This window comes from Dipodomys ordii, unplaced genomic scaffold (assembly GCF_000151885.1).
Source record: "Dipodomys ordii isolate 6190 unplaced genomic scaffold, Dord_2.0 Scaffold333, whole genome shotgun sequence".
Taxonomy (NCBI): Eukaryota; Metazoa; Chordata; class Mammalia; order Rodentia; family Heteromyidae; genus Dipodomys; species Dipodomys ordii.
In genome coordinates this window covers 107,113-132,879 of record NW_012267549.1, presented here as the reverse complement: position 1 = coordinate 132,879, position 25,767 = coordinate 107,113, and the positions used below count along the sequence as shown (strand labels likewise).

General features: G+C 40.2%; 1 protein-coding gene across 1 annotated transcript in view; it reads right to left on the bottom strand.

Annotated features, from left to right (window-relative positions):
* Fam35a (family with sequence similarity 35, member A) overlaps positions 1-25,767 on the bottom strand; it is a 65,127-nt gene that overhangs the window by 19,055 nt on the left and 20,305 nt on the right. The window contains exons 3-4 of the mRNA XM_013036662.1: positions 2,731-4,209; positions 428-535 (exon numbers count right to left, since the gene is read on the bottom strand). Of these exons, the coding sequence (XP_012892116.1) occupies positions 428-535; positions 2,731-4,204 (1,582 nt within the window). The 5' untranslated portion in view covers positions 4,205-4,209. The remainder of the gene's footprint in view (positions 1-427; positions 536-2,730; positions 4,210-25,767) is intronic.

The window sequence follows — 25,767 nt, the reverse complement described above, 5'->3', positions numbered from 1 at the left end:
ATATTACAAATGTGTCAGATCAGCATGTGGCTCTTAACTCCATTGCTTTTTAACTTCCTTACCACCTTGTATCCCATTGGTTCCTCAGTTCCTAGAGTCTTACTTGGTCCTGTCTTCCCCAAATATCTTGACCATTGTCACAGCTGCTTGGTATCACATGTGAAATACTCTATGAGCCACCTGGCTGGCTTTCCCTGAACATGCCCTGCTCCCTTCCAGGCTGAGGCCACCTGGCTGGTTCTCCCTGCGCTGGTTCTCCCTGCGCATGCCCTGCTTTCTCCTAGCATCTGTTAAGAATCAAAATTCACAACCCAAAGGCTGTGCATATGTTAAAGTGAAAAAAAAACATAAATTGAAGTGTAATAAATTTGGTAGCACCTGTACTTTCAGTATTAAGAAATTAATACATTCAAAATGTATGTCTTACATTTTTCAGGCTGGACAGATGAATAATTCCCAAGATTCAATAACTGACTGGTAAATGTTGACTGGAGTACTGTCTCACCAATCCATTGATCCTCATGAGTAGTAACATCTAGAGGGGGAGAAAAATTGTGATCATGCCTTACTTCAGTCTGTGGTTAACTGACCTATCATGGTTTGAAGCCAGCCCAGGCAGGAAAGTCTATGAAACACTTAACCCTCACTAAAGTACCAAAAAAGACAGAAATGGGGCTTTGGTTCAAATGGTAGAGCACTAGCCTCAAGTAAACAAAGCTCAGGAATAGCACCTAGGCCAGGAGTTGAAGCCCCAGGAACAGTACAAAAAAACTTTAATGGTATTGTTACAGAAGCTCACTGCTCTACTGAAAAAGTTTCCATTACTTAAGGCAATTGAGCTAACGGCTCTGTTTTTGGTGTTGGTACTGGGGTTTGAACTCAGGGCCCTGTGTTCTAGTATGGCTTTCTACTTAAGGCTGGTACTCTACCAGAAATTAATACATTCAAAATGTGTCTTACCTTCTTCAAGCTAGGCAGATAAATAATTCTTATAGTTCCACTTCTAGATTTTAGCTGGTTAATTGAAAAGAAAGAGTTTCACAGACTTTTCTACCCAGGCTTTGAACTGCAATCCTCAGATTGCAGCCTTCTGACAGCTACAATTACCGGTATGAGCCACCATCACCAAACTCTAAAGAATATTTCTGATAAATTAAATCTTCTGTTTCTTAAATACTGTGGTTTCCTTCTTTTGAAGCTAACGAAACCTGTATCTACCTCTTGTCCATTACATCCTTTCTTAGACAGGTTATTAAGCTTAATCAGTTTCCTCCTGGCACTAATACACTGTGTATTGACTTTTTTTTTTGTCAGTCATGGGGCTTGAACTCGGCCTAGGTGCTGTCCCTCAGCTCTTCAGCTCAAGGTGAATGCTCTACCACTTGAGCCACAGTGCCACTTCCTGTTTTCTGGTGGTTTATTGGAGATAAGAGTCTCATTGACTTTCTTGCCCGGGCTGGCTTTGAACTGTGATCCTCAGATATTAGTCTCCCGAGTAGCTAGGATTAAAGGCATGAGCCACCTGACTCTGTGTATTGATTTTAACCTACATAGAACATATAATAAAATCCTAGATTTCTTTTTTTTTTTTTTTGTCGGTTGTGGGGCTTGAACTCTAGGCCTGGGCACTATCCTTACACTCTTCAGCTCAAGGCAAGTGCTCTACCTCTTGAGCCACAGCACCACTTCTTGTTTTCTAGTAGTTTATGGGAAATCATAGTCTCACAGACTTTCCTGCCCAGGCCGGCTTTGAACCATGAGCCTCAGATCTCAGTCTCCTGAGTAGTAGCTAGGATTATAGGTGTGAGCCACCAGCGCCCAGCTAGATTTTTTATGATAGGTGAAAAAGCAGGATAGAAATTATGTATATAACTAGATGAGCATAGATTCTGGAGTCTAGGTGTAATTATGGCTTTGCCCTTTCCTATAAGTATGACTTCTTAAGCCTCAATTTTCTCAACTGAAAAATGGAGATCATAAACAGGATCTTCCTCATACAGTTTTTACCTGTTTCTTCAGTAAGAGCACAATACAACAGCATTACCAGCAATAGCAAAGCAGTACCACTGTCCATCATATGACTGTTAACATAAAGTGAAGGGCTAACAATACGACATGTAGACAAAAATCATAAGGCAATGAAGAGGAGACTAATACTATGACTCAAACAGTTAGATGGTGAATGAGAAATAGGAACAATCAAAGAAGGCTTCATAGAGGAGAGAGTAAGTGGAAAGGTAGGATCAAAGTAAGGAGAGAATAATAAAAATAAATAAATAATAAATGAGAAGTAACAATAAAAGAGAGGTTCAGAAATAGCAACGCGTAGGATACTCAGGTAAGGAGACAAACACAGATGCTATTAGGCACCAGTCATGCTGAATCCAGTGAAGGCAAATGGTACAGACAGTCCTCAAAGACTTAAAAGTGAGAGACAACAAATCAAACTCCAGCTTTGCTGAGCCTTGCTGGTTCATACCTGTAATCCTAGCTACTCAAGATGCTGAGATCTGAGGACCTAGTTCCAAGCCAGCCCTGTGAGATTACTCAAGTAAAGCATCAAAAAGCCCAAAGTGGAGTTGTGGCTCAAGAGGTAGAGTACTAAACTTGAGGAAAAATGCTTGCTAACGGACAGTCCCCAGATGAGTCCAAGCCCCAACACCAATACAAAAAAAAAAAGAAGAAACAGCTTTATGAAATAAGATGACACCACTACCTCGATGATCTCACCTGTCAGTAAAATTATATCTCCAAGAAATACTGTAAGTGCCCAAAATGCTGCAGTCCTCCACAACACAACCCTCTTCTTAATTTCTGATTGGTCAATTACTTCAATTGTTGACAAAGGCACTTTTGAACCAGAATTTGGTCCAGATTTTATGTTTATTTCTTTCACATGACATGGAGCTAGCACCATAACTAAACAATTATACTTGTGACTTTTAGAATCACAATTTTTGATTAATGTTATTTTTTTAATATTCTTAAGTGCAGACACATTCCTCTGACACGTTGCTCCAGCTGCCTCTCCTGCATTAGAATCTAACTTCGGCTTCTTAGGCACTGGGAGTACTTTAGACCGAGCACTGGGGTGGTCCAATTTATCTTTAGAAGTCCATTTTTGTTCAGTAGCACTTTGATGGGAAGCATTTAGTTGGGAACACAGGAACCCTGAGCTACACAGCTCAATGTGTATCTCATTCGGTGGCAGCTCATCATCAGAACTGTAAAGTTCTTCAGATCCCAAATTTTCTTTCAGACCTTTTGCAGGACTGATGTGAACGAGGCTATTTTTTGTTTCAGGACAAACACGGCTCAGAAGTTCTCCAGAACAGGCTTGGTTCTGCCTACTTTCACAACCTTCTGCAAAACCATTTGGCTGAATCAGATTAGTGGCAGTTGTTCCTAAGACCCCAGGACCTGGTTTTGATTCAATCTGCATATTTATGATGCCTTTATTTATAGTCTCCTTGCCTGTATCCTTCTTTTGGGCTAAAAAAGCAACCTGACTAGAAGTCAATATACTGAGAAACTCCGTGTCAGTAGATACTCCTGGATTGGAGGTTTTCTTGACTGCTCCTTCAGACCATGTCCCAGGCTGGTTTTGTATTCCATGGTGTTCTGTTGGCACACTCTTTGTTTCTGTAGTTTCTGGCTCAATGTTAATCTGTTCAGTACCACAGGCCAAATCCAACATAGCTGCACATTTATGATTTAACTGAAAGGAATTTGTTTGAAAGTTTTGGCCACATATGTTTGACTGATTTGGGGGCTGTTCACCTATAATGTTCTTATTTTTACAGTGAAGCTCTTGAAATATTTCTTCTTCAGGTAGATGCTGAACGATGCTTTTAAATCCACAAGCCTCATCACTGGGGCCCGAGGGGGGACTCTCCTGGGATTTTACGTTCTGTGTGCAATGTAGACGGTCATCTTTCAACAGAACAGATCTATACATGGAGGTCTCTAAAAGATGGCCACTAAGAAGGCTTGGAAGTCCTGCAGCTTCCAGGATCTGATTATCTTTCAGGTCTTGGAGCTCATGGTTTTCATTCAGATGGAAAGAACCCTGATTGTATAAAAGCTGCATTTCCTTCCAGGGGGCAGCAGTGGGCTTTGAGGAAGTTGTTCCTTGGGATACCGTCATATTCAGTGGAACAACTGGAGCACCCCAAAAAATGTGGACTTGAGATCTTCCACTCATAATTTCTGATGCAAATTAAAAGTACAAAATTACTTTTTGTCAGACTTACATCTTTTTACCAAAATAATTTACCCAAATAAAATATAGTGAATAAAAAGATAATGAATAGAGGTGGTATTTTTGAAATTCCACTTGATTATAAAATTCATAAATACACAAGAAATCATAATTGAAATATGATACATATAAATCAAAATAGTCATAAAAAAATCTTCATCTAGCCAGGCGCTGGTGGCTCACGCCTGTAATCCTAGCTACTCAGGAGGCTGAGATCTGAGGATCGCAGTTCAAAGCCAGCCTGGGCAGGAGAGACCCTGAGACTCCTATCTCCAATAAACCACCAGAAAACCGGAAGTGGTGCTGTAGCTCAAATGGTAGAGCGCTCGCCTAGAGCTGAAGAGCTGAGGGACAGCGCCCAGGCCCAGAGTTCAAGCCTCATTGCGGACCAAAAAAAAAAAAATCTTCATCTAAAGACTCTCAGAGAAATAAAGCTAAGTATTAAACAAATAAAATTTTAATATGAGCCGGGTGCCAGTGGCTCACACCTATAATCCTAGCTACTCAGGAGGCTGAGATCTGAGGATCACAGTAAAGCCAGCCTGGGCAGGAAAGTCCATGAAACTCTTATCTCCAATAAACCACCAGAAAACCGGAAGTGGTGCTGTAGCTCAAGTGGTATAACACTAGCCTTGAACTGAAGAGCTGAGGAACAGCGCTCAGGCCCAGAGTTCCAGCCCCACAACCGACCCCCCCCAAAAAAAAAATTTTAGTACACTTATTTGTTATATTGCAATTTTTTTCACTGAAATAATAATTTAGCTTAATGCATTCATTTCATTGTATGACAAGTTACCTGTTCTTTTTACTGCATAGATTATTTCTGTAAGTTTTGGGCTCCTTTTTCCTTCAACTTCGAACTCAACTCCCCCAAACCGAAATAGAAGGTTCTAACTAGAAGGCAAAGAATATAAAAACAGTGAAGTTTTCTTCAAAATGCATATGTGAGTCTATGTTCTATTTTCAATCTGTTCATACAATTAACAATTTTATCTATATTTATCTTCTTTCCTAATATTTGACTAGTAATCATTTTATAAGATATAGAAAAAGAGAACTTTATTACCACTCAAATTTCTCATTAGCTGTGGCATTTGATATAACTAAATCTAAGTAAACATCTTATTTACTGAGATAAAGAATCATACCAAAGTCAGGCATGGGAAGCTCATATACTTATAATCCTAACTATCAGGAGGCTGAGATCTGAGGATTGTGGTTTGAAGCAAGCTAGGATGAAGCTCTAATCTCAAATTAACCACAAAGCCTGAAGTGAATCTGCTGTGGCTCAAGTGCAAAAAAGCTTAAGGGACAGTTCCAAGGCTGAGTTCAAACCCTAGTACCAGCACCGAAAGAAAGGGAGGAAAAAGGAGAGAAAGGGGGTTGGAGTGGGGGAGAGGAAAAAGAGGAAAGGAAGGAAGGAAGGAAGGAAGGAAGGAAGGAAGGAAGGAAGGGAGGGAGGGAGGAAGGGAGGGAGGGAAGGGAAGGAGGGAGGGAGGTAAGAAGAAAGAGAAAAAGGAAGGGAGGGAGGGAGGGAGGGAAAGAGAATGCAAGAGATACATGATTGGAGATAAGAGTCTCACAGACTTGGGGCTGAGAAGGTGGCTCAGTGGTAGAGTACTTGCTTGCCTTGCATGCATGAAGCCCTGGGTTCGATTCCTCAGCACCACATAAGCAGAAAAAGCCGGAAGTGGCACTGTGGCTCAAGTGGTAGAGCACCAGCTTTGAGCTGAAGAGCTGAGAGACAGCACCCAGGCCCAGAGTTCAGGCCCCACGACCGACAAAAAAAGAAAAGAGTCTCAACAGACTTTCCTGCCCAGGCTGGCTTCAAACTGGGATTCTCAGATCTTGGCCTCCTGAGTAGGTAGGATTACAGGTGTGAGCCCCTGGCACTCAACATCATGGATAAATTTTTAAAATATATCTACATTCTAAGTTTTTTGTTGTGATAATTAATTTGTATTATTTTAACAAGGTCAGTCTCTTTTGTTTGGTAATTCAGGCAATTCTTGACTAACCTTCAACTCAAATATAACATCAAAGCCATATAGACCAATGTCCTCTAGCTAAGATTTTGGTATCAGAGTACAGTGATGCAGCTGCTACAGTATGAGCAACTAAAATAGATATATAGTAAGTTACAAACTGCTTATACTAATGAATTATTGGGGAGACAAATTTGTAGTAAGACAAATTTGTAGGTTTCACATCATGACTCACTGAAAGTCAAAGATCCAAGCATTTGTAATTACTACATACCAACTCTCATAGAAAGAACAACCCAAAGCCAAGCGTCAGCGCTCACACCTGTAATCCTAGCTATTCAGGAGGCTGAGATCTGAGATAGCAGTTGAAAGCCAGTCCTGGCAGGAAAGTCTGTGAGACTCTTATCTCCAGTTCACCACCAGAAAATCAGAAGTGGTGCTATGGCTCAAGTAGTAGAGCACTAGCCTTGAGCTGAAGAGCTCAGGGACAGCTCCGAGGCCCAGAGTTCAAGCTCCACTACATTACTATTTAAATACCATTACTAGATGTGCCACTAGGAGGCCCCCAAATAGCATAGCAAAAGCCTTCAAATTCAAATTAGGTTTCAAAACCAAGGGGGAATCAGGGCTGGTGGCTCAGGCCTGTAATCCTAGCTACTCAGGAGGCTGAGATCTGAGGATTGAGGTTCAAAGTCAGCTCAGACAGGAAAGCCGATGAGATTCTTATCTACAATTCACCACCACCACAACTCCCAAACAAAACAAAACAAAAAAAACAAAAGTGGAATTGTGGCTCAAATTGGTAGAGTGCTAACCTTGAGTGAAAGAGGTCAGGGACAGTACCCAGCAGCCTGAGTTCAAGCCCCATGACTGACCAAAAAAGAAAATTCATTAACTAATTTAAAAAAATAAACCAAGGATGAGCCAGGCACCAATGGCTCAGACCTGTAATCATAGCTACTCAGTAGGCTAAGATCTGAAGATCATGGTTCAAAACTAGCTCAGGCAGGGAAGTCCATAAGACTCTTATCTCCAATAAACCAGCAGAAAATCAGAAATGGAGCTGTGGGTCAAGTGATAGAATGCCTGCCTTAAGTGAAAAAGCTAAGGGAGAGCAGCCACAGTTCAAACCTGCACAGGAAAAAACAAACAAACAAAAGAAAAACCAAGGGAAGGAGGAAGGAAGAAACCAATGATTATAATGTAGGAATATTTAGCTATAAGCAACCCACATGCATACAATTAACCATATAATGAGCTAAATCAAGGAAGTCTGGGTTTCTTCTCCAATAGTTTCATCCCAATAGCCTTAAACCTTTAAAAATGAAGTAAAAAAAGGAACTTCTCCTGGGTGGTTTCTTTGTTCCCTTTCTCATGTGTGTTCAACAAACTTAAATATACCTTCTGTTCCAGAATTTTGCTCTAATATTTTCAGTATGCAAACTAATAGAAAAACCCAAAGATCAGACAACTTTCGGTCCTCATCAATTTGCAACATTTACAACTGTTTATCGATCTTTTCCTTAGTCCTTCTATTCTTATTAAATCTGTGAGACCACCAAAATGGGATTATTTGAAGATTTAAAAGACAGATATTTATTGTTTCTTTTTCATTCAATCATTCACAAAATAAACACGTAAGATTATTTGTGGGCATTCTGGGAATTCACCCCTAACCAGGAGTTCATAATCTGAGGGCCATAGAGTGGTAACTAGAAAATAATGATTCAGAGCTTAAAAGCAAAGGTGTCACTAGAAGGGGAAAGCCTGAGACAAAACCAATATGGTTTTGTCTGCTCTATACCTGCTTTCTTCATGGGCTCTTAGGACTATGGCTAATCATAAAACTTTGGCACTGAGTGATCCATATTGCCCAGCCCATCAAAGGCTTAAGGAAACTGCCCTAATTGGGTTAGCCAAGGGTCGGGCCTGCTGCAGTAATCTCCAAGATGTGTAAAAAGACTGTAAGACTCTCTCTGCTTGTGGCCCTCCCCCCATTTTCTTCTAAATGTGTTGAAATCAGGCTCACTTCCTATATCTATTAACAATAATGAAGTCCAGTTGCCAAGTTTAGTATTCATAGTACTTCTCCACTCTTAGAACACCATTCTTTCCTAGCTATCCTTTTTACTGTTCTGGTTTTTCTCTTTCTCTTCCTCCTTGGGTCATCTCTTCATTTCACACATATCTAGAGATTTGTATCGAATCCCATTTGTTTTGTAGTGTGGATGTGAGACCACTCAGTCCTCAGTGAAAAAGTTTTTATTGAGTGAAAAGTGTTGATGTGCCAGGACCCTACCTGGAGTCAGGAATCCCAGGAAATGGCCCAGAATGCCAGCACACATTGGCTTTTAAGCATTTTTGGCTAGGACAGGGTAGGGGGAGGTTGGGTGTTGGTTTTAGCCAATGGTTGTTACAAGAAATTTGCACCTTAAGTTTAAATTTTCCACCAAGGTTTTGCTGGTAGGAGGCAGAGGAATAGAACAAAAGGTGGTAATGGTTCAGCTGGGTTAGGGCTGGCATTGTTCAGAAAACAGCAGAAGCAGAGTTACAGAGTTACAGTTACAGTTACTAGCTAAAATAGCTAGTTACCAGGGAAGTCTTATCTACAGAATGCATAGTAACATTTATATCAAAATAATTCATTATCCATTTTATGCAAACCAAGTCAAATATTATATTCCATCCTTACTTCCTCCATCATATCAGTTCAACTACCCCATACCCAATATGCTTTCCAAATTGGTACTGAAAGCTCTCTCCCCACTTCAGGCCTGCATTTTTTTCTTTTTCTTTTTCTTTTTTCTCTTTTTTTTTCTTGCCAGTCCTGGGGCTTGAACTCAGGGCCTGCTAGCACCCTACCACTTACCACAGCACCACTTCTGGCTTTTTCTGTTTATGTGGTACTGAGGAATCAAACCCAGGGCTTCATGCATGCTAGGCAAACACTCTAACACTAAGTCACATTCCCAGCCCTAGGCCTATACTTCTAGTCTCAGTACATTTGATATTATCATGAAAGAATCAAAGACAAGCTTTAAAGCCTTCCTTGGCTTCTGGGCAAGATGGCAGAGCACCCATAACACAAAGCAGTTTTGAGATTTCACAGGAATCTAATCTCTCAGGATGACAAATGTTTGATAGAAATCAAGATTCAGTAAAGCACATAAATTTTTACTACATAACAGCTATTATCCTCCATAAACACCTGTGTATGGGACTCCCAGCCATCCAAAAAATTAACTAGAAAAAAACCCTTGATTGTTCAAAAATGTGTAATTAAAATATTTATACCAAAGGTTGCTGCTCCTATGCACTTATAAGAGGTACAAGTGTGTGTCAGGGATATAGAGGGCTGAGAACAGGGAAAACATTTATCATAACAAGAGTTAAGTCACTGACAACTGATGAGTTTCAAAGATTCTAGGATACGTTTTGGGTGTGCACAGAGAAGGTTAAAGCTCATCACGATACCAGACAAAACCTGCGAGTACATATCCATTAGCACAGTTAATAATTATACAGTTTCTCAATCTGCAGAAGGCCACCACTCAGAAAGACCAATACAACCATCATCCTTTATCTTTAGAATGGTCAGAGTCTGACGAATGGGTAAAAGATTTATAAAACAGGATGAACTGTATCAGCACGTTTTGTCTTTGCCCAACACTAACAACAACAACCAAAAAAAAACTTGTTCCAAACTACCTGTGGCTAAAGGAGAGTGCTTTTTTCCATCTCAAAACCAACAAAAAAATCTTCTATAGATTACAATTACTATGAACCTTTTTCATGTGCCTTTCACAGACTAAACAATCAGAGTATTACTCAATGGCATCAATAACAAAATCAAGAAGAGTCAGTGAGGGATGGTAAGTAAATGCACAAGTTTTAGAATAAGAGAGATGTGAGGTCATTGTCTTCTCAAACTGGCTTCTATCCATAATCCTCAAACCTCATTTTCTGAATTAGCTAGGATTATGGATATGAGCCACTGGTGCCCAACTCCTACCCTGAAATTTATTAAATGTGCAAACTGAAAAATGTTGAACCAGGTGACAGTATTACAAGGTTCATATGCTACTTCTTTGTATATCTGAAAACACAATAGTATCAAAGGAGAATTATGCTTTCTAGTCTGTTGAGAATAACATCCATTCCTAGTTCCCAGTATTAAGTCAAAGCACACAGTAATTACTCAATGAACATTAGCTTTTTATGGTTTTAAACAGAGAACTCTACATGCACATTCCTGGTGGTACACAGACCCACTATACTTCTCCTATGTGCTTTTTATAACGTGGTTATGATAAAATGGAAATAATTTTCTATTTTGCTTTAATCTACTTTTAGCCACTTTTCTGTACCAATTTACAATCTTCTTAATCATTTTAACATTACCTTAATATCTGAATTATAAATCTAAGTTTGGTAAGTTATCTCTAATACACCAACTTATTTCCAACTTATTTATAAAAGTGCATTTAGTATTACCCCATTTTGTCGTATAAACACTCTTAGGCATGTGATTGCTAAAACTTTTATGGCTTCTAATATGTATTGTTGGTTGCAAAAGAACGGAACCATTTATAATGCTATAAACAGTGCCTGAGGGTACTAGTCTTTCCACAACTTAGCTAGTATCTTAAAGGGTAATTTTGCCAATAAGGGTACTGAGGAACTCCCCCTACTATCCCCATGCTCTGTCAGTCATAGGGCTTGAACTCAAGATCTGCGCATTGTCCCTGAGCTTTTTTGCTCAAGGCTAGTGCTCTACCACTTTGAGCCACAGCTCCACTTGCAGTTTTCTGGGTCTTAATTAGAGATAAGAGTCTCACAGACTTTCCTGCCTGGATTAACTTTCAAGCTCAGTTCTCAGATCTCAGCCTCCTGAGTAGCTAGGATTACTGGCTGGTGAGCCACTGGTGCATGGCTTGCTTTATTTCTCTCGTCTTACAAATAGGGTGACTACACATTCTGACTTGTCCTCAACAATCCTAGGTAAAGCATGCTACCCCTGTGCGGGCTTTCTCTTTCACTCTCACAGGTGCCTCTGTTAGAAACAGGTTATACATAGTGACTATACGTTCGACTTATGAAGAGTCTCCCTATTTTCTTTAAAACAGTATGAGAAACAGGAACAAGTTAAACAGTTAAGTGTTCTGATCAGTTTTCCTGTTAAATTTTTAAATAAGGGCTGGGAGCTTAGTTGAAATAGGAGAGAAGTTGCCATGGGTTTAATCATCACTACTGAAATTTAAAAAATTAAATGAGACTAAACTGTATCTAGCAATTAATAATACAATTTGAGAATGTAAATACAGACAGGAAGGAAAATAGCCAATGTTTGGTAACTAAGGGGAAACGAGCCAGACTGGCAGGTGTGGGCAATGAAGCAGCAGACAATGGAATAGATCTCTTACTAGAAAATGTCTTAGACACACATCCAAGGATCAACTTGTCCATAGTCACCCATCTCAGAGAAGATGAGAGGGAAAACCCTAAAACATCACACTTTACCCCAGTCCTCCAACTACACAGCACCCAAAGGTCTGCCCCTTTAAGACTAGAAATCACAATCTCATAGTTGGGTGCTGGGGTTAAGCCTGCTCTCACCTCCACTCTTCCCTCACCCAGCCTTATTTATTGCTTTTAAAGGAAATATAATTAAACACTCAGTAAAATGCATAGGACTTAAGAGTTCAATCTAATGACTATTAAAAACCATTCTCTTCCCAGGTCAAAACACAACACAGAGTAGCTCTCTGGTCCTCTGGAATCCCTCACCACCTTTCACTTCACAGTCTTTTCTTTTTCTTTTTTTTTTTTTTTGAAGGTCTTGGGGCTTGAACTCAGGGCCTCGGCACTGTCCCTGAACTTCTTTGGCTCAGGCTAGCACCAAACCACTTGAGCGACAGTGCCACTTCTGGCTTTTTCTTTCTTTTTTTTCTGTCGTGGGGCTTGAACTCTAGACCTGGGTGCCGTCCCTCAGCTCTTCAGCTCAATGTTAGCGCTCTACCACTTGAGCCACAGAACCACTTCCAGTTTTCTGAATGGTTTAATGGAGATAAGAGTCTCACTGACTTTCCTGCCCGGGCTGGCTTTGAAACTCGATCCTCAGATACCATCCTCCTGAGCAGCTAGGATTACAGGTGTGAGCCACCAGTGCAGGGCAACTTCTGGCTCTTTCTAGATGGGTACTAAGGAATCCGAACCCAGGGCTTCATGCATACTAGGGAAGCACTCTACTACTAAGCCACATTCCCAGCCCCTCATAACTATTTTCTGATGTAAGTGTAGAATAGTTTTGCCATTTTTTGGATTCCACATAAGTCATGTAGCATATGATTACTAATATTTATTTTTCTAAATACATGGTTTTATGATTCATCTGTATCAGCAGATTTTTTGGGGGGAGGAGTTTTAGCAAGGATTTATTGTAGTATAACAAGGTTATAGTATGGAGAAACAGAAAAAGAGAGAAACATTTTCTATTGCCAATGCAGGAAATAAGTTAAAGACTTTTAGTTCAATATTTTCAATACTTAGTAGCAACTGTTTGTAGGAATATAGTTTATTTTTTTTACAATTTCTTTTAATTTTGCATAAGACTCCTAATATTTTGTTTTCTATGATACTGGGGTTTAAACTCAGTGCCTCTATTATTTAGGCCACACCTCCAATTCTATAAACATTCTGTGTGTGAGAGAGAGTGGTAAAGTGCTTATGTGGCATATGTGAGTCCCTGGGTTCAATCCCCAGCAACATACATATACATATACACAGAATAAACGAACTCTTTGATATTCCTCCATTTAAGGGAGTAGGGCTATAGGGTTGGGATGTAGCGCAAGTGGCTAGGAGCTTGCCTAGCAAGTATATGGCACTCAGCTGAAAACCCTTGGGGGGAGGAGAGAAAGAGAAGAGAGAGAGAGAGAGAGGACCATGTCTACAGTTCCTGCTACTCAGGAGGCTAAATAAGGCAAGAATCAGGGCCTGGAAGGGTGGGGGAAGGTAGTCCCTTGAACCTAAGAGTTTCAGGCCAGGCTAGGAATCAAGGCAAGATCTTGACTCAAAAGAGTAGGGGAAACTAATTCTTCTACCCTTGAGTAACACGTAGATTATAGCACAATAAGGTGTAACTTGAAGTACTGCAGCTTCCTCCCTGCTCTCACTCTTTGGTCATTCAGCCTGAGGGAAGCCAGCTGCCAAGTCCTAAGGGCGCTGGAGCAGCCTTACAGGCAGGTTCACTGGGTGCAGAACCAGGTTCTCCAGCCAATGCCAGTGAAGAGTTATTGCTCCAGCTCAGCTGTGGGACATGACCGCTTCACACTGGGATTCTCTAGCCCCAGTCCAGCCTTTAGATGACTGCCCTCACTAACATCTGGATACAAACTCCTTAAGAGACCTTGAACTTGAATTATCTGGCTAATCTCCTTCTGACATCTCCACAAAGTTTAAGGTAATACATACTGCTGCTTTAAGCCACCAAGTATTGGGGTTTTTTGTTATACAGCAAGAGGGAACACAGAGTTCTCACAGGTTTTGCTTTTGCATTTTAGGTATATGATCCTCCACTGCACTAATTTCTCTGTGTGGATCCAATAAAAGGGAAATTCACTGTTTCCCATGTACATAGAGATTTATGGTGAATTTTTCTTTCTCCAGCTGGGTTAGCTTGGCACTGGAGTAGCAAATATGTGAGTCTGTTTCTGAGCTCTCTATCGTGTTCTACTTTGATCAAGATAAGACTGTCGTATCTACAGTACCTTTAAAGAAAATCTTGACATCAGGAAATAAAACACTGTCATTTCTCAAAACTATTTGGCCATTCTTAGTCCTTTGCATTTTGATCGATTTATAGGGCCAGCTTGTCTTATTTCTTTGAACAAAGTCTGTTATGAATAAGACTAGGGAGAAAATACAATGGCTTATACATAATAAATAGTTTTGCTTGGTTTGAAACTAATTAAATACAAGAGAGCTATTGTATTTTATAAAAGCAAAGCTATTTTTATGGGAGATAAGGAGGTTTGAAGCTTTACAAACAAAAGAGAGCCTCGTACCAGTGGCTCATGCCTGTAATTCTAGCTACTCAGGAGGCTGAGATCCGAGGATGAAGGTTCAAAGCCAGCAAGAAAGTCTATGAGACTCCTATCTCCAATTAACCAGCTAAAAAAAAAAGGGAGGTGTGGCTCAAGTTATAAAGTGCCACCCTGGAGAGAAAAGGCTAAGGGACAGAGACCATGCTCTGAGTTCAGACCTCAGAACAGGAGGAAAAAAAAAAAAGAAAGAAAGAAAGGTAAGTATTTGAGGATTTCCCTAGGACATAAAATTAAACTTGGCAGCTAAATCTGACCATTAGAAACTATGTCTAACAAAACAATCAGTACAAGTTATTTATGGAGATTCCTATCAACCAGAAGCATGGGGTATACCTACAAAACACTCAGGCTTTATCTTACACTTTATAGTTGCTGTCAATCATTCACTCTTACTAAGCAAGTTAGCAATTTAAATAAGAAACTTTGTAACAACTATAGATTAACTCAATGCTGAGGCAGCACCATGTTGCTTTCAATAGGAAAGGTCTCAATTCACACTTAATGCTGTTCTTCAAGATTGCTACAAATTCGAGGGACATTTTTCCAAAGAAACAGAATTGTGAAACAAAGTTAAAATCTCAGATAATAAACAATGGCCAATTTAATCCATAAAGTCCCTAAAACCCACAGAAAATAAAAGGAACACATTTAGGCAACATTCAATTACTTTTATTTTTATGCCAATACTGAGGGCCTGAACTTAGTGCCACGTGTTTACCCTTAGCGTTTTCACTCAAGGTTAGTGCTCTACCATTTGAACCACACGTCCATTTCTGGCTTTTGGATGGTTAATTGGAGATAGGAGTTTCTTAGACTTTTCTGCCCAGGCTGGCTTTGAATTGAGATACTCAGATCTCAGCCTTCTGAATAACAAGGATTCTCATTACTGCCCTAACTTCATTCCTTTTATCATTACATTAAATAAAAACAGCAGTCACCAACATTTTTCTTTTGGTCATATTTCCTATTGCAGTTTCTGTATAATCCTAGTTAGTACAAAAGTTATTAACTGTACACTTACTATGGCCATAATGATTTCCCCCCAAAAAATGGAATGATAACTTTCAGCTGGACCCAGGTGGCTCATTCCTGTAACCTAGATATTCAGGAGGCTGAAATATGAGAATCCAGGTTCAAAGCCAGCCTTGGCAAACAAGTTTGAGGGCCTTTTATCTCCAGTTAACCAAGTTAACCAATTAAACACAAAGCCCAAAGTGGAGATACGGTTCAAATAATAGAGCACCAACCTTGAGCAAAAAGGAGTGATGAGAGTATGAGGCTCTCAATCCAAGTCCCAGTACTGGCACAATAGCAGACAGACAGAAAGACAGACACACACACAAACAAACACACACACACGTGCAAAAGACTCTATTCAGATACAAATCCTGGATAAAATCCAGTATTTTTCTAACTTGCATGCAACTATCTGTATTTCCACATTCCCAAAGTGAAGTAAAGAGCTATACAACACAAAGTCAACAATAATAATAAAAAAAATTTAAGCACCAAAATGATGAAAAATCACTGAAGATTTTAAGAGAAAACTACAAAATTTAGTCTACAACCTATTCAATGTTCATAATGATACTGGTCTTCATAAAACTTGAAGAAGAAAAAAAAACTAAAAAGAAGTCTTCCAAATAAACAAAAGGCCCTGAATTCAATCCTCAAAAATGTAAAAGAAGTCACCAGGCACATTGGCCCATGCCTATAGCCCTAGTTAATTAGGAAATGGAAAGCCAGACCAGCCCAGATATTAAAGTGTGAGAGAACCAATCTCAATCAAGGACTGAGTATGATGGCACACGCGCGCGCGCACACACACACACACATCTCAAGGCCAAACTGAAGAACAAATAAAAGGAGCACAGTTCAAGTTGGCCTACACATAAATTGAGACCCTATCTTGAAATTAACCAATGCAAATAAAAAGTGACTAGCAGAATAGTTTAAGAGGCAGAGTGTCTGCTTAGTGAACATGGGACTGTAGATTTCAAATCCTTTTTGTAGACAAAAAGGATTAAAATTCTCTTAGTATAGTAGGACATGCCTGTAATACCAGCACTTAGGGAAAATAGAGGGAGAGAGATTTTTTTAAGTCCCTGTCAGGCACCAGTAGCTCATGCCCACAATTGTAGATACTCAAGAGGCTGAAATCTGAGAATCAAGATTTGGGGCAGGAAAGTCTCTGAGACTTATCTCCAATTAACCAACAAAAGGCCAAAAGTAGAGCTGTGGCTCAAGTGATGGAGCACCAGCCATGAGCCAAAAAATCTAAGGGACAGAGCTCAAGCCCTGAATTTAAGCTCCAGGACCACCCCTCTCCACCCAACATGTATTAGCATGTATTCCTTTACAATGGGGTTTCACTGGGACATTTCTAAACAGGTATACAATGTACCCTGATCAAACTTACACCTCCATCACTCTCCCTGATATGTCCTTGTTAACAGACTTCCCTATATTACTTACATGCAAACATATAAAGTACTTTCCACCACATTCACCTTCATTCATTCTCTTTGTTGGTCAATCCACTTTTGGCTTGTGTCCACTCCTCAGCAGAGCCTGTTTACTTTGCTCATTTGGGGGTGAGAAGTCAGTCATGGGGCCTGAACTCAGGGCCTAGGTACTATCCTTGAACGTTTGTGCTCAAAGCTAGTGCTCTACCACTTTGAGCCACAGTGCCACTTCTGGATTGCTGGTGGTTAATTGGAGCTAAGAAACATTCCTGCCTAGGCTGTTTTAGAATCGCACTCTTCAGATCAGCCTCCTGAGCAGCTAGGATTATAGGCGTGAGCCACCTGTGCCTGACTTGCTCGTTTCCCCCCCCCTCATTTTTTTTCAGTATGTATTAATTGTACAAAGGGTTTTCACCATGATATTTCATATGTGTATGCTTTATTTGAATCTGATTTACTTCATCTGGTGCTCTTTTCTCATTCCCCTAATCCCCTATTTTCAACAATTTTCAGTGAGTTTCTTTATGCCATTTCCATACATAGACACAATGAATAATGTCATTATTATTCATCCTCCATCATTCTTTCTCTTCTTTTCCCTTTATTACCCAGACCTACACTTTATAGTCATGTTTTAGATAGAGAGACAGAGACAGAGCAGACAGGCAGACAGGATCTCCTTTAGAGCTAGATTCCATAAATTAGCAAAAATGTGATATTTGGCTTTTTTATCTCCCTTGCATGATGATCTCCAGTAATAAAAATATATTAAAATATTATAAAATAAATATAAATACATATAATATATATAAATACAGTAGCTGTATTTTTATGGCTGAGCAATACTCTACGGTGTGTATATATACATATGCACGTCATGTTTCTTTATCCATTCAACAGTTGTTGAGCACCTTGGCTGATTTCGTAGTTTGGCAATTGTGAAGAGTTAAACGAGGGTATGCAGGTAACTCTCTGTATAGTTAATTACTCTCCTTTGGATTATGCCCAAGAGTGGTATGGTAGGGTCATAAGGTAATTCTACTTTGTGAGGTAACACCATACTGATTTCCAATGGTTGCACAACTTTACATTCCCATTGACAGTGTGTGGAGGTTTTTTTTTCTTCCACCAAAAGAAAATCAGATCTTTAAGTAATATTTTTATGATTTTTGAATATTATTTTACATCTAGTAAAATTTAATTAAATCAAATCTATCCCAGAGCCTTTAAATTTCATATAATTTTATTCATGATAACATTCAAACATCTAAGACATCATGCAGAATACTTTTCATTCATTTGCCTTTAATACATTTTTCAAATCCATGATTCACATGATTAAGAGTATGCTTCCCAAGCTGGGCATCAGTGGCTCACGCAGTAATCCTAGCTACTAATCCCAGCTAGTAATCCTAGCTGAGATCTGAGGATTGCAGTTCAAAGCCAGCTCGGGCAGGAACATCTATGAGACTCTTTTTTTTCTTTTTTGGGTTCAGTCGTGGGGCCTGAACTCTGGGCCTGGGTGCTGTCCCTCAGCTCTTCAGTTCAAGGCTAGCACTCTACCACTTGAGTCACAGCACCATTCCAGCTTTTTTCTTTTTGCTTATGTGGTGCTGAGGAATCGAACACAGGGCCTCAGGCATGCAAGGCAAGCGCTCTACCACTGAGCCACCTTCCCAGCCCCCATGAGACTCTTATCTTCAATCAACCACCAGAAAACTAGAAGTGGCACTGTGGCTCAAAGTGGTAGAGTGCTAGTCTTGAGCTGAAGAGCACAGGAGCAGTGCCCAAGCCCAGAGTTCAAGCCCCAAGCCCAGAGTTCAAGCCCCACAACCAACAAGAAAAAAGAAGAAAAAAAAAAAGAGTATGCTTCCCTAACAAACTACAAATCTAAATTTTGAGTCAGTATATTTTTTTGTAGAAAAAACAATACTCAAGTTCCTGTTTTAGTATACTATGTAACCAAATATGAAGTTCACTAAAGAAAAATGGGAACTGTAACATGCCACTTTAGGACAACTGTCTCCATATAACAGTAAATGCCCTCAATTCCAAGTACATTGGTAACTTTTAGAAGAAGGTGGGTAGAGTAACTGCCTGAAAATCCTGGCACTATCCCCAAGTGTAGGTTTATATTGGAATGTTTTCATTCTGAGAAGCAAATGAGGCAAATTAAGATTTCTTACTCTCCATCTGGCTTGCCAGAAGGGCTGTGTTGAGAATGAATGGCCTCAGGCCAGCATTTTAATAGAGTTGTGTCATTTATTCAAGTGTAAGAACATCAAAAACTACAGAACAGGGCTGTGGGTGTAGCTAAGTGATAATGCATTTGCCTTGCATGGGTAAGGTCCTGGGTTTAATCTCCAGCACCACAAAAGAAAACTACTACAAAATGTAGCTTCTTTGACAGTTGTGACAGTTCCTCAAAAAGTTAAAAACAGCCTGTCATGTCTGTAAAACTAGCATTTGGGAGGCAAGGAAGGAGTATTGGGCTAACATAGCAAGACCCTCATCAAAAGAAAAAGGAGGAGGAAGAGGGAGCAGGAAGCAGAAGGAGCAGAAGCAGTAGGATCAGCAGCCTATATGGCTCCTGCCTGTCAATCCTAGCTACTTGGGAAGCTGAGAACAGGAGGATCATTATTTGGAGCCAGCCTCGGCAGAAAAGTTCTTGAGACTCCATCTCCACAAAGGGGAAACTGGTCATAGTAGTGCACACCTGTAATCCTAGCAATAACAGCAAGCTAAAAGTAGATGGATCATAGCTCAGGTGAGTTCCAGGGCAGGAAGCAAGACCTATCCTAAAAATAACCAGCGAAAACCAGGGATGAATGAATGGCTCAGTGGTATTGCACCAGCCTAGCAAGGGCAAGGCCCTGAGTTCAAACCTCAGTACCATCATAAAAGAGAAAAAAAATACACAACAACAACAAAAAAAAAAAACCCTGTTTAACCACATTACTTCAATAATTCCAACCTAGGTAAAATACCAAAGAGTACTGAAAATACATGTCCCAACAAACAGGTGTTACAAGGGCTCATAACAGTACTTTCTTCATAATACCCAAAAAGCAGAAATAATTTAAATGTCCATGAACTGGTAAGCAAAATATATGTGCTATGTGCTCATAATGGATTATTATCAGCTATAAAAAGGATGGAGTTTTGATCTGTGCCCTTGAAAAAATTATGCTAAGTGAAAACATTATGCTACATGAAAACCTAATGCTAAAAGAAAGAAGCCAGACACAAGGTAACATTTGTAGAATTCCACTTACATGAAACATTCAGTGGAGCAAACCACCAGAGGAGCTGAGGACGGCAGAAATAGATGCGAGTTTAGAGGATAAGGAATATCCTTCTGAGGCGAAGACAAATTCTAGAACTGGAGAATAGCAATGTCCAGACCCTGAGTTCAAGCCTGGGTGCTGGCACCAAAATAAATAAATAAATGAATAAATGCACAAAATTTACTAAGTACCTACTATGTCCCTGAGCTGTTTTGTTCAAGCACAGTTTCAGTGTATTGCTTAGGCAACATTTCCATGAAAATGTTTTGAGGCAAGGTCTTGATCTGTATCCCAGACTGACTTCAAACTCACCATGTGGTCCCAGCTGATGCTGAACTCATGATCCTCCTGTCTCCCCTCCCAAAATGCTGAGATTACAGGACTGGATTCATTCCTTGACCCTTTTAAAAAAAAAATAAATTCAGAGTAAATTGTGAAACTGAAAACTCCCTGTGGATTTTCTTTCTTAACTAGCTTTGTTTGGAATGATTGTCCTTGCTTAGGTTATAAATGTTAAATTCTATCTATAAACCCTAATGCTGACACCTGCAAAACCCAAGTGAGCATCTGGTAGTTTCCAGTCCATCCATCTTCCAGGCAATGATTGTGAACACATGCAAGATAAGGCCACTTTAGAAAAGACACTTCAGGCCTTTGGGAGGATGATTAGAGATAGTGAGCATTTTGTGAAGCTTTTGAAGGTGTGTCAACTTTCAAATGACAACAGTGAAATTTCCAAAAGAATAGAAGTCAGCACCAAAGCTAGTTTAACATTAATAATAAGTGAGCTAATAAATAGGCCTATGTTTACCCAGTCAGGTTTTGCTTATTATGTCAGTTGGAAGCCGGAAGGAAACTGGTTCTAACTCCCATCCAACCTGTACCATGACTGTATCACTTTGTCAGCAATGTAGCTGATGCCAGCATAAAAAGGTATTTCCCGTTAAAACAGTCCCTTCCTTTCCAGAAACTTCATAATTCATTCACTTATTCATGGTATATAGAGACCATTTCCCTAAGGAAAAAAAAAAAAGATGATTAACTGAAAGCCCTTGATATGCCACACAATACACATATGTCCTTATCTTGTAAGATGTAATTTTTATCTATCAGAGGAAGAAATAGAAGTTCTGAGAAATGAAATAACTGTTTTAAGGACATGTAGCTAGTCAAGAAGCAAAGGCTCACTCATCCTGCTACTCCTAATGGGATTCAACGTTTTATATTCCTCTCAACCTGCCAAGAATAACCCAAAGACTCAATGTTTTCTCATCCTACTTCAGATTCAAGGTTTTTTCTACCCAAACAAGATTGCCAAAGGCAAACTATCAAAGGAGCCTCAGTGGCTTTCATCCAGGCCCTCCTCACCCAGAGATGAGCTCTGCTAAGGAACAAAACAGCAAGTGGCCCCTATTGGCTCACACCTGTAATTCTAGCTGCTCAAAAGGCTGAGGTCTGAGGACTGAAGCTCAAAGCCAGCACCAGGCCAGGCAGGATAGTCCATGAGACTCTTTAATTAACCAACAAAGAGCTGGAAGTAGAGTGATAAAAAGCCAGCCTTGAACAGAAAATCCATTTTATTCTTTGTGTGTGTGTATGTGCTCATACTAGGGCCTGAACTCAGTTTATCACTCAAGGCTTTGTGCATAAGCTAGGATTTCAGTCTATCGGCATGTACACATTTTCCTGAAAAAACTAATTGAAACTTTCACATTAGCCTAGACTCACAAGTTTTTCATTGTTGTTTACCATCACGCAACATTTTTTAAATGTTTTTGGCCGGTCCTGGGGCTTGAACTCTGGGCCTAGGCACTGTCCCTGAGCTCCTTATACTCATGTCTAACACTCTCACACTTGAGCCACAGCACCACTTCTGTGATTAATTGGAGGTAAGAGTCTCATGGACTTTCCTACCTGGGCTGGATCTCAGATCTCAACCTCCTAGCTAGGATTAGAGCTGTGATGCTAGCTACCTGCACTGGCTTTCATGCAAAATTAAATTCTCCTTCTCTGTTACACACTCATCTCAGTCCTGCCCTGTGAATCCTCTTTCCCTTCAAGGAGCCTTCAACTGCTACATTCTCTGACACATTTTCCACTGTTCCTCTGTAAACAACACCCTTAAGTCCTGAACCAACTCCACTAATACTCTGCAAGTCTTAGCTAAAATCTGATTGTAAACTACTTTCTCTCACCCAACAAACACAGACCACAAAAGTCACTCTTGGTCCATGACTACTCTGTCACCCTCACATAAAAGTACCTGTTTGGGGGTTTATGTTATCTGTCCTTAGCCCTCTCCTTATTTTTGTCCTCTACTCACTCCTCATCCTTCTATATGCACTAAAGGCTTTGCAACCTGGCTCAGAATCTTACTGCTCCCTGCTCAGCCACCATTCTGACAGCTGACTTTCTCATATAAAAGCCTGGACCACCTCCACACCAGTAAACTTCACTTTGCTCTCAATAGCTAGATCCTAAATTCCGTCTTCTGGCAACGGCTTCTCCAGTTCTGCAATTCCACCATCCAGTCTCCACCCCCAACTCCTTCCTCTCCCAGCAGCAGACTAGTGGTATCACAGCATCCTTATTCAGTCTCATCTCTATGACCCCATCACCTTAAGTATCCTCACCAATGAAATCTCTCACCTTGAAAACATTCTGTCACACTAGCACTTAAAATTCAGACATGGCAAATTAAAGCCCTTTTGTATAGCCACTTTAAAATGATTAAAAAACAAAATAAAGCCAGGTGCCAGTGGCTCATGCCTGTTATCCCAGCTACTCAAGAGTCTGAGATCTAAGGATGACAGTTCAAAGCCATCCCAGGCAGACAAATCAGAGACTGCCAGAAGTGGAGCTGTGTGGCTCAAGTGGTAGAGTGCTATCTTCGATTTTTAAAAAAAGCTAAGAGATTACGTAAAGGCCCAGAGTCCAAGCCCCCCAGTACCAGTACACAAAAAAAGTGAATGAACACAGGCACTGGTGGCTCATGCCTGCAATCCTAGCTATTCAAAAGGCTGAAGATCAAAGTTCAAAGCCAGCCCAGGTAGGAAAATCCTTGAGACTCTTATCTCCAATTAACCACCAAAAAAGACAGAAGTAGACCTATAGCTCAAGTGATAGAGCACTTGGCCTTGAGCCAAAAAAGCTCAGGGGCAGTACCCCAAGTGCTATGTTCAAGCATACACATACATACACACACACACATACACACACACAGAATGAAAATAGAAATTTTTAAAAAACAGAACAAGACAATTCCAGTTGCTTAACTTTCTGTTCAAATACTCAGGCTGTTGAGCTCTGAGTAAAGGGAGAAAAAAAAATCATTAATATAACTGCATATACCAGAATACAGGAAAATGCACTATTCTTTCTTATTCAGTTTATCTCACTTCCTCCAATGGCTTTCTTGTATACAAGTCCCATTTTTCTTCTTCTCTTCCCTGCTACTATCACCTTCTTTTCCCAATGATCTCAACTGATATTATCCTACTTCACTTTCTAAAATATTATCAAAAGGGCTGAGGTGAGCCAAGCAATGGTGGTTCATGTCCAAAACCCTAGCTACTCAGGAGTCTAAGATTTGAGGATCCTGGTTTCAAGCCAGCCCAAGCAGGAAAATCTGTGAGACTCTTATCCCTAATTAGCAACCAAAAAGCTAGATGTGGAGCTGTGGCTCATATGGTAGAGCAATAGCCTTGAACAAAAAAGCTCAGAGACCTCACCAACATTCTGAGTTCAAGCCCCATGAACATCAAAAGAAAGTGTATTGTTAATCCCTCCTAGAATCCAGCATCTTACTCCATTCCTGCTAATCCAAGGATAAGTCCAATCAATTACACACGCCTTCTTCATGCATCCCCAACTTCTGTCTTTCTATTGATTGTTCCCCTTAGCAAAAAAATATGCTGAGCTCTTTAAGCTGAGGTCTCCCCCACATCTTACCATAGTAAAGGATTTTTTTAAAGGAATGTCTGCACTTGATGTCTCCACTGTCTCACCAATCTAGCCATGTTAACACCACAGCATTTATCTCTACTATGGATATGCCAGAGAAGATGACCGACCAGCTACTTTCTAGCACAATCAAGGGATACTTCTCTGTCCTCATAGTTAGCTGAACTGTTGCTACATTTGACAATGCTGACTATGACTTTCCTTAAAATCTCCCAGACCTGATTTAACAAGCATTTGCTGAAAGAACTTGATAACAGAGAAGGATAAAATAAACATAACACGGTTACAGATCCCTCAATAAACATAGAGCCTGTAATCCCAGCATTTGGGAGGTTGAAGGCAAGAGGATATGTGTTCAAGACCAACTTGGGCTCCACAGCAAGACTGTCCAGAATGAATGAATGAGTGAACAAACAGAGATGAATGGTAACTGAATATGCTATCCTTTGGACATATAACAGAAGCAAATATTAACTTCGATTTCATTTTTATTTACATTTCCTTAGAGCATAACAACATTAAGCATTTTTTCACGTTTATTTGGCCATCTGTGGGATTTGGAGGGGAGAGAGTTATTTTCAGGTTTTTTGTTGTTGTTTTTGTTTTCTGCCAGTACTACTCTAAGATTTGAACCATGCATGCCTCCAGTCCAGCATTATGTATGTAGTCTGCCCAGGCTAATTTCAAACTAAATCTTCTAGGTGTTAGCCTCTAGAATAGCTAGAATTACCGGCATGAATACCCAGTACCCAATTTAGTTGGCCATTTGTAAATCTTCTTAGAACAAATGTCTACTCAAATCCTTTAGCCATCCTTTAATTGACTAAGTTGTTTTTTATTATCATGGTGAGAAAGCTCTTTACATATTCTAGATACTAGACTATCATCAAATACACAATCTTTAACTGTTTTCTCCCATTCCATGGTTGTCTTTTTCTTTTCTTGTGAAACACAGAAGTTTTAATGTTGATAAGCTGTGATTTATTTTTTGCCTTAACTGCCTGAACTTCTGGGATCATATTGAAGATACTGATGCCAAAACCCAGGTCATGAAGACTTATATCTACATTTTCTTCTTAAACTTTTTTTGGGGGGAGGGCTGGGTTTTGTTTTGTGTTTGTTTGCTTATTTGTTTTTAAAGACAGGGTTTTCTGTGTTAACCCAAGCTGGCCTGCACTCATGATCCATCTGTCTCTGCCTTTAGGATGCTGAGATTACAGGCACATGCCATCATATTCAGCTATCTTCTAAGAATTTTATAGTTTCTCCTTTGATGTATTAAAATCAAAATTCTTGAAAGCTGAAGGCATAAATGACAGCTTTTCACACTGTAAAACTATAGCTTTAAAAATCATTAACCGGAATGGGACCAAGATGGCGACGGGGCAGTAGGGAAACGCCACAGCTCTCTCCAACCAAAAAGAGAGTTCGAGTTCCAACGCTTAATCTCCCCAAGAGACCGACAACAACAAAAAGACGAACACTCAGAGAAAAACCAGAGGTGGAAAATAACAAAAAAAGATAGAGAAGAAAAGAATTTAAGAACAGAGAAGAGCGAAGACCCCTCCCCCAACCTTTACTGGCCGCACGGCAGAGCGCCAAGCCGCCGGCCAGCCGGCGGGGCGGGGGCTGCCGGAGCCCCAGAGACACAGGGGGCCGCTCGCAGATACCAGGTACCGGTTGCAGACACCAGGTACCGGT